Source organism: Triticum dicoccoides, unplaced genomic scaffold, assembly GCF_002162155.2.
Source record: "Triticum dicoccoides isolate Atlit2015 ecotype Zavitan unplaced genomic scaffold, WEW_v2.0 scaffold14921, whole genome shotgun sequence".
In the NCBI taxonomy this organism is placed as follows: Eukaryota; Viridiplantae; Streptophyta; class Magnoliopsida; order Poales; family Poaceae; genus Triticum; species Triticum dicoccoides.
Window position 1 is genome coordinate 5,982 of NW_021206251.1, and position 11,591 is coordinate 17,572.

Genomic DNA, 11,591 nt, shown 5'->3' on the forward strand with positions numbered 1-11,591 from the left:
CCCACGGCGCGCCCGCGCGTGCCGGGAGGGGGGGCGCTCCTGCAGCGCCTCGGTCACTCCTTCCTCCCCTTCCCCCCACCGTCGTCGGTGAGCTCCGTCGGGCAAAGCCCGGTGGGCGCGGCGGCCGCGGGGCCCTTCTCCCCCCTGCTCGTGGGACGCCGGCGCGGGGCGGCCTCCTCGAGCTGCGGTGCTGGACTTCGCGGGGTTCAGCAGCTCGGCGGCGGGCTCGCGGGGCAGCCGGCTGGTGGCGGCGCGCCGGTGCCCTAGGCCTCGTGCGTGGCGGGGCGGCTGCGGCGCTCCCATCTCGGGAGGTGGCGCGCGGTCGACCCCCTGATGGATCCAGCCGGATCTGGTGGTGGGGGTCGGCCGGCGGCGCGTGGTGGCGGTGGTGCGTGCCCGGCAGCTCCGGCGCTATGAGCTCGCCGGGCGACGTGGGTAGGGCAGCGGCCGGGCGTGGCCGTTGCTCCGGCCGTGGGCGGCGACCTGTGGATGTCCGGCTGATGGACTCCCAGTGTCGTGGCGGTTCCATGGTGGCTTGGCGGATCTGCTTGCGGCGGCGGCTAGCTTCTCCGGCATCGGCTTGTCTGCGATCGGACCGTTTCGGCCTTCACTCCATATCCTCGGCGCTCGGTCGCTACTCCCTTAAAAGGGCTGGCCCTTTCCCAGCTACGGTCCATCGCTCGTCTCGCGCCCGGTGCAGCAGGACCGAGCTCGTCTCGCGCATAGTGCCGTCGGACCGAGCTCTTCTCGCGCACGGTGTAGCAGGACTGACCTCGTCCCCGCCCCACGGTGCTGCAGGACCAATCTCGTCTCGCGCTCCGGGTTGCAGGATGGGTCGATGGATGCCAGTGTTGGCCAACCTATTGGGTCTCGATGCTGGGGGTGGGCCAGGGGTGCAAAGGCGGATTCTTTTTTGCTCGTCTCACTACAAGAAACCTGTTAATGCATGACGGATTTCTGTTGACAGTTTTGAAATCCGTCATGAACGGCCCACTACACCTCCGCAAGCCCGCGAAAAAGCCAGCCTAAAGCCCTAAAATTTTCCCCGTATAAAAGCTAACCCTAACACACTTCCCAGTCCCCAGTCTCTTTCTCCATCCACCGCCGCCACACGTTGCCTCTCCTCATCCCTGTCCTCCGCCGCCACGCCTCTCGTCTCCTCATCCCCGTCCTCCGCCTCCACCTCCCCGCCTCCAACCGATGATGGCGGCCCGAGATCCATGGCGACGGAGGTTGCAGCGGCCCCATGGAAGCGGCGGCCAACGATGGATCTCACTAGGGGCTTCCCTCCTCCGTCTCCCAGGCCGCGAAGCTGCCTCGCCATCCGGAGATTCAGAGCAGCAAGCGACGGACTAGCAGAGGACGATGACCGTGACCTACAGGAGGCCTAAGATGGACCTCGCCGGCGACGACCATGCCCCGCACAATGTCCCTCCCTACTTTCCCCCTCGTCTCATCTCTCCTTGATTCCTTCATTATATCTCTCTCTCTCTCTCTCTCCCTCATCCCCAATCGATTTTTTTTGCTTCGATTCAGATGAACAGGAGCTCTCCGCCCCTCCAGTTCCATGGACGGCAACGACTGGGATCCCACGCTCGAGCCCGACGAGCTGGGCTAGCTCGACAGCGAGGTCGTCCGCGCCGCCCACCATGATTGTGCACAGAACAAGAAGGTTGACCCTCTCGCTCTGTTTTTTCTTTTCTTTCCAAGTGATGATTGCTCTGCTCTAGCATAGTTCCCCAGGGGCTCTCAAATTTTCCTGGACTGAACCTGATGCAGAAAACGTGGCCACTTCCTTTCCTGATACCCGCATGTTACAGCCAATGATAGACTAGCACTGCTGGCTATTTATTTTTTTCTTCTCTGACCGTGCGAGTCTAGCAGTGTAAAATTTGTGAGATCTGCTAGTTAGTTAAGAGACTACTAGTTTAATAAGATGTTCCTGTTGGTTCCTTGGAATTTTCTTGTTTATGTGGGGAAAGTAATTCATTTATCTCACTGAATCCATTGACCAAGAGTAGATTGTTTGTTAACTAGGCCTGCTATTACATTGCTTCTCTGTTATGTGGTGAAAATAGCCATCATATTGACTTCCAATTTATGCCACATGAATTTTCATGCTATTGTACCGAGATGATGGTGGTGCTCGTTGCCATGGAATTCTTGGTTGATCACATTTGTTATCTGCAAATATATGTGTTGTATTTTTGTATCTTTTGTTATGGAAGCATTTCCATTTGGAAGAAAAAACACTACTTGAAGAAAAAGGGGAAGCCAAAATAGCTGACGACTATGTTTTCTGGGGTTTGTTTTGTTTTGAGCCAAAGCTGGCCTTACTGCTAGCATCCCCACGTATTATGCTTGGCTGTTACATGAGCCAGAAAATTAATTAGCTAACCTGTATGCTTACGCCTCCATGGATCATATCGATCCAGCCGGCTATTAACACTTTGATCGTACCTTTTTACTACCCAGTTTTATTGCATTAAATCAATCCTCAAACAATTGCATGATTAAGATCTGACTAATATGTGGGTTTTGGGAAGTAGATGAGGTAGTGCCTATGAGGATCATTGCAGCAACATCCATGCCTCTCACCATGGTAATCCAAGCCAGGAGAAGGTAGGGGACTTTGACCGGTCGGCTATTGTTGGAGACAAGGTCGAGGAAGACACAAGAGCACTGGTGACCCAAATCATGCAGACGCGAAAGGATGTCAACAATAGCATCAAGGTGGTTGCTATCGTAGGTGTTGGTGGGATCGGCAAGACCACCCTCGCCCAGAAGGTCTTCAATGATGAGGCAATCCAAGGTGAATTCAGCAAAAAGATATGGTTGAGCGTCAACCATAACTTCAGTCATGTTGATCTGCTGAGAAGGGCCATCATTGAAGCTGGAGGAGATGCCCAACCGCCGGAAAGTGCAAAGACCAGCCTTCATGAAACCCTCAAGAACACATTGATTGACCACAAGACCTTTTTGGTAATGGATGATGTGTGGAACCATAGAGCATGGGATGACGTGCTGAAAATACCCTTAGTTAATGTTGGTGCTTCAGGCAGCCGAGTCCTTGTCACTACCAGAGATGAAGATGTTGCCCGAGGGATGAGAGCTATATGGCCGTACCACCATGTCGACACATTAGTGCCTGAGGATGCTTGGTCATTGCTCAAGAAGCAGGTCTTTTCTTAATTAAACTCTAATATCTTTCATTATCTTCATCTACTTACTAACATTACTATGTAGTTAATTACTCCCTCCATCCGGGTTTATTAGGCCCCATTGTATTTTGTGCTAAAGTTTCACTTGCAAATTTAACTAATAAAATGTAAACTATATGTCACAAAAATTATATTGTTGGAAAGCTCTTTCAAACACAAATATAATGGTGTAATTTTTGTATCATGTAATTTATATATTTTAATAATATAGATGGTCAAAATCTGGCACAAAATACAAGGGGGCCTAATAAACCCGGACGGAGGTAGTACAAGAAATGTTAGAATTCTCCCAAATTAATGAGCCATTAATTATTACATGTAATTTAGTGACTTCTATGTACTATTATCTCTTGGAGATAAGAGGTTGTCAGTAATTTTGTAAGGCTAAGATTACTTTGCAAGTGCCAACAAAGCATGGTGCCAAACAAGGAAATATGCCACAAAACTATTGAGATACATTGAAAGACACCTAGATTTTGCTTATTCAAGCTTGAGAAATAATTAAGAATTTGGATAATTATATATGTATCATGTTTACCTGTGTCGTATATTCATGTAGTAAGTAACCTTTTGTGAATATCTAGTCTCGTTTTCCAACATATGGGATGAAGATCTAAGTGCGCAACTACTCAACAGTGTCATAGGACATTATATATATGAAAAGTTATTTCAAGACAGAATAATAATAATTTCGGTGAACCCCTGACAGTACAACAAAAGAATATAGCACCAAAATAACTAGACTAGAAGTTGGCAGGAATTTTGCTAAAAATTTGCATGCAAATTTACTAATTAATGTTTGGCGTAGTATTATGCATTTTAGAGACTTGAGAGATAAGATAATTTCTTGTTATCATACAATATGAAAATGAATAAAACATATGATTTCTCCTAAATTTGGAGTTACTTCCTATAAACAGAGATGAGAGAGTAGTGTCCAAGTATATTCTTCCAGCAGTGTGTTCCATCTTGTAAAATGAAAGGGAAATAAAAAATGTTATCTACGCATAAAGTATGTAAGTTACATGTGGAAGCCACTGCAGAAATCTTCGGTATGTCGGAGAAAGATAAGTAAATACTAAATAAATTAATAACCATTCTTTTTGGCATGCACTTCCTGTACATAACCAAACATACCTTGATAAATGGATAGATACATCAACTAGTCCTCTTAAGAGGTATCCCCCCATAAACTAATATAGGATGCTTTAGATCACAATAGTTTACAGACGAAGTAAAAGTGAGTGCCTTAGAGGATCTTGGTACATATTTAATTAAATGTATTGGTCCCTTGTATTGTATGTTCGCAGGTATGCTCAACTGAGATAGATGAAGATCACATCAATACGCTAAAGGATATTGGACTGAAAATTATACAGAAATGTGGTTGTTTACCAATTGCTATTAAAGTGATGGGAGGACTCTTGCGTGAAAGAGGGGGGCTACGTCGTGACTGGCAGCATGTTTTGGATGATTCTAAATGGTCAACAACTAAAATGCCCAATGATCTCAACCACACAGTATACTTAAGCTATGAATATATGCCTTCTTACCTGAAGCAGTGCTTTTTATACTATTATTTTCTTCCTAAAAGTAGAAATTTTCATATGGAGCAAGTCGTGGAAATGTGGATAAGCGAAGGATTTATTCATGGAAACTCCGGTGATTTAGAAGAACTGGGAAGAAATTACTACAAGGAGTTAGTATCTAGGAACCTTATAGAGCCAGATAAATCGTATGTTGAATTATCGGTTTGCCACATGCATGATGTTGTTCGTTCATTTTCTCAGTATATGACTAAAGATGAAGCACTCGTAGCTAAAGACGGAGACAATGATATTATTGCTAAACTTGGTTCACAAAAGTTTCTTCGGTTGTCCATAGAAACTAGCGAATCACAGTCAGTTGAACTTGATTGGAAATTACTACAGGTGCATCAATCAGCAAGAACATTGATCTCAACAATCCAGATTAAGATGATGCCTGGTCATTCATTGGTTACTTTTTCTAGTTTGCGGGCTCTGCATATAGAATCTGCAGATATGGTTGTATTGCTTGAATCGTTGCATCAACTCAAGCACCTGAGGTATCTAGCACTAGTAAATGCTGATATATCTGTACTTCCGGGGAACATTGGCCAGATCAAACTGTTGCAATTCCTTGACCTTTTTGGATGTACAAAATTGGTGAGTCTTCCTCATAGCATTGTGAAGCTTGACCAGCTGAGGTTACTTTCACTTCCCCAAGCAAGTATGGTACCTAGAGGGTTTAGTGGTCTGACAAATATGAGGAGACTAAATATATTTCGAGCACACATGGATGGTGATTGGGGTAGTTTGGATGAGTTGGGGCCTATTTCTCAACTCAGAGTTCTCGAATTAACCGAATTAGAGAATGTATCTGCTGCCTCATTTGCTGCTAACGCTAGGATCGGTGAGAAGATGCACCTTATCAGGCTATACCTAAACTGCACTAGTAAACTGGGAGATGATGGGTTAGTCAATGAGAAGGAAAGTGTCTCTGAGGAAGAGCAGCAACGAATTGAGAAGGTTTTCGATAAGCTCTGCCCTCCACATGGTGTAGAATATCTTCATATCTACGGGTATTTTGCCCGGCAACTTCCGAGATGGATGATGTCCACATCAATGGTGCCCCTTGACAACTTGAAGACTATATTTTTTTATGATCTTGCTTGTTGCACACAACTTCCCAATGGGCTCTGCCAGCTGCCCAGTCTGCACTTTCTACAGGTCTCTCGTGCTCCATGCATCAAACATGTAGGGACTGAATTCATGCAGGTGGGGGCAGCCTCATTTCCAAGGTTAAACAAATTGATCTTCATCGGAATGGTGGAATGGGAGGAGTGGGAGTGGGAGGAGCGAGTACAAGCCATGCCTCGCTTGGAGGAGCTTGTGCTCAATAAATGCAGACTGAGGCATGTTCCTCCAGGCCTTGCCTCCAATGCAATCTCTTTGAAAATATTATGTCTAGAACATGTCAAGAACCTTAGCTACATTGAGAGATTTCCTTCTGTGGTTGAGCTTACAGTTAATGACTGCCCCAACCTGAAGAGGATCACCAATCTCCCAAATGTGCAGAAGGTTGCCATCATGAACTGCCCAAAGTTGAAGGTGCTAGAGTGCACCGCTTCTCTCGAGAGGCTAGTCCTGAAGGATTACACCATCGAAAAACTTCCAGAATACATGCGAGACATTAAGCTAAGGCATTTGCAGTTATTCTGCAGACTATGGTTGCTCTCTGCGGTAGCCGCGGGACAATCTGGCATCGAGTGGGACAAGTTCAGCCATGTGGAGCATGCCAAGGCATATGCAGCTGAAGGAAACAACCCAAGAAAATGGTACATCTTGTACACGAGAAGAGACAACTACGAGTTGGATTCAAATATTAGCCGATCTAATGTGTTTAAAGGTAAAATTATAGATATGAAATTTGCATTAATTTGTTTGGGCACTTTGTATCTATCAGTTTATAAGTTCATTTCATTTTATTCCCCGCCTTTCAACCATATATTTGTAGTGCGTGGTGACTAAATATATTTTATACGCAACATGCAACTAATTAAGTTAAGTTTTAGCCATGCAACTGTACATGTGGATTCTTCAACTTATGGCTATCATTTCTGATTTGGTTGCACTCCCTTTTTAATTACTTGTTCTCCTAGGTTACTAGGTTACCTTGAGTCCAACAGACCTAGAGCAGTAATCAGGGACGGAACTGCACCCGGGGCAGACTGGGCCTAGCTAGTATAGGTATCCCTCACCAACAATTTGATCAAGGCTTTGATCAATCATCCAGCCACTAGTATGCAAGTGCATCAGTTTGCAACTTTGCATTGGCATGGTCGTGAGATACTAGCACTAATTGATGCTCTGCTCTCAGGATTAATTGATTTTCTCCAATTTGAGTACATAGAAATAGAAGATGAAATGGATAATGGGGTTGAGTGCATTTTGATACATGCCCATGTCATCTTAATTTCATCAGCATTTGTGGTGGTGTTATTTGGGGTGGGTGGTTATAATTTGTCGACGTTTTTTCGCTGCTACGGTTCACGCCTGGTCATGCCCAAATCATGGGTCCGCCTCTAAGAGTGATATATGTTTGCTCTTGCCTTGCTAATTATAGATTGTGTATAACTAGTTCTTTGTTTTTCTATCCATGCAGAAACCTTGTCTTCTTCTATGGTGGACGCACAAGGATTTGAGTATGTGTACAAAATGAGAAGAAGTACCTTCAATTACGTCTGCTGCTTGGTGAAGATCCCACTTTTTGAAGATATGATGGCAAAAAATCACACCTTTGCTGACGGGAAAGTGTTGTCTTTACAAGATGTTGTGGCTATTGCTCTGAGAATGCTGAACTCTGGTGAGCCATCTGAGACTGTAGGATCCTCTCTTGGTGTGAATGAGTCAACTGTCTCTCTGGTAACTCGGATGTTTGTTGAGGCTATGTGCCAGCGAGCAATGCACCACTTGGGCTGGCCAGGCTCTGCCAAAATGGAGAAGATCAAACGCAAGTTCGACAAGATCCATGGCCTGCCAAACTGCTGCGGTGTTGTACATACAACTCATATCACGTTTGGATCACAAGACCGTGGCCATGAGGAGAACGGCAACATCCTACTGCAAGCCATTGTTGATCCAGATATGAGGCTCACAAACATTTGGTGGAACCTATCAGGTAGCATGAACCAGTTGATCATTTTGCAGGACTCCAGTCTCTTCAAGTCCTGCGAGAGGGGTACTGGGTTGAATGGTAGCAAGCTGAAGGTATCATCTCGTGGTGGATTAGAAGTCGGCGAGTACATCATTGGTGATGCAGGACATCCTCTTCGACCTTGGCTCCTCACACCTTACCGGATAGAGAATGACCGCTCACTCTCAGACTCCAAAGTGGAATTTAACAGGAGACACTCTGCAGCTACAGTCGTTGCGCTGAGGGCGTTGGCAGGTTTTAAAGACACGTGGAAGTGCCTGCAGGGAGAAGGTTGGCATCCAAGTAATAAACATGAAATGTTCTCGACAATCAAAACGTGCTGGATGTTGCATAACATAGTGATAGATATGGATGAGGAGGAAGAGGAGGAGGAGCATGCAGGCATGCCGAGCGATCAGGAGTACAGCAAGCAAGTGCGGCAGGTAGCAGACGAGGACGCCGTCGGGGTGAGGGATGCACTGTCCCAGCACATAATCGAATCTAGAGGTAAAATAACGCAACTTTTAATGTATTTTTTCAGATTAGTGTTTTATCTATTCGCTATATTTGTTTCATCAATACCCTATTGGTTCCATCGATCTTAATTTGCTCTGCTTGGTCAGTCCTCACAGTGGCCGCAGAGGAGGAACAAGAAGCAGCAGCAGTTGCATCTAGTTCAGGAGATGGAAACAAGGAACAGGAAGAGCACCGACAACGAAAAGCAAATCGAGGAAAGGAGAAAGTGGATGATAGCTAGCTATGGAGGTCAGAAGACGCCCCCCCTCCACTTAGTGATTTTGGTATATATTGTTTCTCTGATATTAACAGTTCTTCAAGTCGCAGTTCTCTTCCTAATTCCTTCTTCTGCTATGACACTGCTTAATTCATGTCAGTGGGAACCATTATATCCTTTGGTGATACATTAAACTACTTGGAAAGAAACTAACTCCATGAATACTTGCATCTATTAGCAACATCTGGCAACTATATATTTTCTTCCTGTATTGGCTATATAATGCTTTGATTGTCCATTCGCTCAATAACACTGCATGATCTGGACAATCAAGCTAGCAGATTTATAGTACTAGTATATATACTTTGACAATGGGAAACCTTGATATTAGAAACTCCACATGAAGTGTCGGTCATGTCTCTCATGTACTTATAAACTTATGTGAGCAGGTGGAAGGTGACGAGGGAGGTCCAATCCAGCCACACCAAGAGTTCAGCTTCCACCAGGCAGCTAGCCCATATGAGATATATACTGTATCTCTAGTTATCCCTACTAGTGAAGAGGATTACTCCCTCCGTCCCATAATGTAAGACGTTTTTTGACACTAGTAGTGTCAAAAAACGTCTTACATTATGGGACGGAGGGAGTAGTTTAGAAGTACGAATTTGGATATAGAAAGGTTCGTCCCGAAGAAGGTTTTCCTGCTGTTTCCAAATTCAGTTAAGCTTTCTTTTACTTCAAGTTGTAATTGGAGACAGAGTGTAATTGGCTTTATAAGCCCGCCCTAGTTGTACTGAGAAAACATTTTAATAATGTAGCGCAATGGAGACAGAGTGTTATGTGAATTATATTCTTTCAGCTGGTTTGCCGCAACCTGAAGAATCTCTAACGACAATGGCTGTGAGTTGAGCCTTGGATTTTTTAATATGGTTTGGGCATCATCCAATTGTAGCACCTGTTACCTCTGACCGTGTTCTAGACATGCCATTCTAATTAATGTGTTTGAAGTCGCTTATTACTACTTAGAGAAGAATAGAAGAATCGAGATGACAGCATATCTACTGTGCTCGTGACAGTTCAAGCGCAGCGCGGAGTAAGTCCATAGTGTTTCTGTTTGTGACAGTTGAAGCTCGACAGAGTTGCATTCACCTGAATGGAAGAAAATCCAGGGTTCCGTTTTGTACCCTGGCAACTGCAGAGTGATTTTATTTTTTTATTTTTTTTGCGATGGAACTGCAGAGTGATTGCATGAATGATTTGTACAATCTATCTGTGATGTCTATGGGAAGTGTTTCTGCCCATCGTGCATATACTGGATGGGATGGATAGCGTTGTACCAACATGATCTCTCTCCCTCTCTCTAAAAATATATATGGTCAGCAACTTGTGGCGCTGGGAGCTTTAGGATAGGCGACCAGGCTGCCCCGCCACCGCCGCTGGCCACGGCGGCCCCCGGGCCGGCGTCCACCCCGCCGAGGCCATCTATGGGGGCGGGCGCCCATGCCGCCGAGCCCCATCCCGGGGCGGTTGGCGCTCCGGTGTCCACCCTGCAGTCGGGACCCGTGGTGACGGACATCTCCAACGCCTCTGTCCTCGACCTAGCGCGGGGGAGGCCTCTCCGCTCAGGCTTCCTCGCGGCTTCGACTCCCGGCATGCTGCGTCGCCCGTTGCCAGGGGACGACGGGTCGGGCGACGCTCTGCTTCAATACTGCATGCTCTATTTCTCCTCCCCGGTATGCTCTCCTCTGTCTGATGAGTCGCCGCTCTCCTCTCCAACTGTGGTCTGGCTTGAGGTGCTCCTGCCGGCGCCGCCCCCACCGGCGGCGGCCATGGTTGCCTTGGTCAATGGTTGGATTGGATCTTCGCTGGCTCGCCCGCTAATCCATATTGTCAATCTCCGCTTATTCTCGTTTACTGTTGCTAATTTGCACGTTGCCAAGTTCATTCTATTGCTAATCCACCCCCTGCGAACGGCTCACTACCTAGGTTTAAGCAGGTTGTGGTCCGTTTCCATGCTAATCCACCCCCTGCGAACGGCTCACTACCTAGGTTTTTTGTCGCCCCTTGGCTTGTCTCACCTCCTCAGCCCCCGCCGCTGGCAATTGCGCCATCCCCTACAGCTGCAGTGGCCTCCGCTCTCTCTGTCTCGCGTGCTACTTCTATAGACAGGTCCGTACCTGCGGCTCTCAGCGCTACGGACAACCAATGCGATATGGGACGATCCCCTCTCTCTCCCTACCCAGAACCCAACCCGCTTCCCATTGGCTCTTCGAGGCTCGAGTCAGCCAACCTCCCTTCTCCTGTAGCGCACACCCCCCCCCCTAATGCCACTTGGTCGCCCGCGGCTCCGCGTCAGCGCTGTCAATCTCTGTCGCCTCGGCCTGCCGCCCTCGGCGTCGCTCAGTCACATGCAGGCTCTCGGATTGGGCACCGCACAGCATGCCCCTCTGGCTCCAACAGGGTGTTTGTCCCGTTCCACCGGATTTCCTCGTGCTGCGAGAAGGAGCCGTCCGCTGTTGGGCGCATGTGCTCCTGGCCTTCTGTCGCGCCCCACGGGCCCACCTCTGTGGTCAACCGCATCTCCTGCGTCGACGACGCGCGCTAGCGACATCTTCTCCTCCCCATGCATGCAGATCACGGGAGGTGACAACGGGGAACCCGATACGGTCCCCTCTGCACCCGTTGGACTGCCGCCAGCACCTACGCGCCCATGCAGCCCTGGCCCTGGCCCTCATCTCTTCCTATTATAGCATGCAACCCCAGCTCTCCCCCCGACGTAGCTCCTCAGCCCCTCCCAAAAACATTAGCCACATGGGCCACTGCTTCCGATGCTTGGCTCGCGACCACAAGGTGCGGGACTGCCGCGACCCGGTGTGTTGCCGCCGATGGCCATGCAAGCCCTAGCTGCCATGTTATATTAC

General features: G+C 47.5%; 1 protein-coding gene across 1 annotated transcript in view; it reads left to right on the top strand.

Annotated features, from left to right (window-relative positions):
* Positions 1 to 9,076, top strand: part of LOC119343974 (putative disease resistance RPP13-like protein 1) — a 12,150-nt gene extending 3,074 nt beyond the window's left edge. Inside the window, exons 3-6 of the mRNA XM_037614658.1 lie at positions 2,559 to 3,180; positions 4,532 to 6,650; positions 7,407 to 8,444; positions 8,561 to 9,076. Coding sequence (XP_037470555.1) covers positions 2,559 to 3,180; positions 4,532 to 6,650; positions 7,407 to 8,444; positions 8,561 to 8,694 — 3,913 coding nt within the window. The 3' untranslated portion in view covers positions 8,695 to 9,076. The remainder of the gene's footprint in view (positions 1 to 2,558; positions 3,181 to 4,531; positions 6,651 to 7,406; positions 8,445 to 8,560) is intronic.
* Positions 9,077 to 11,591: the final 2,515 nt, after the last annotated feature.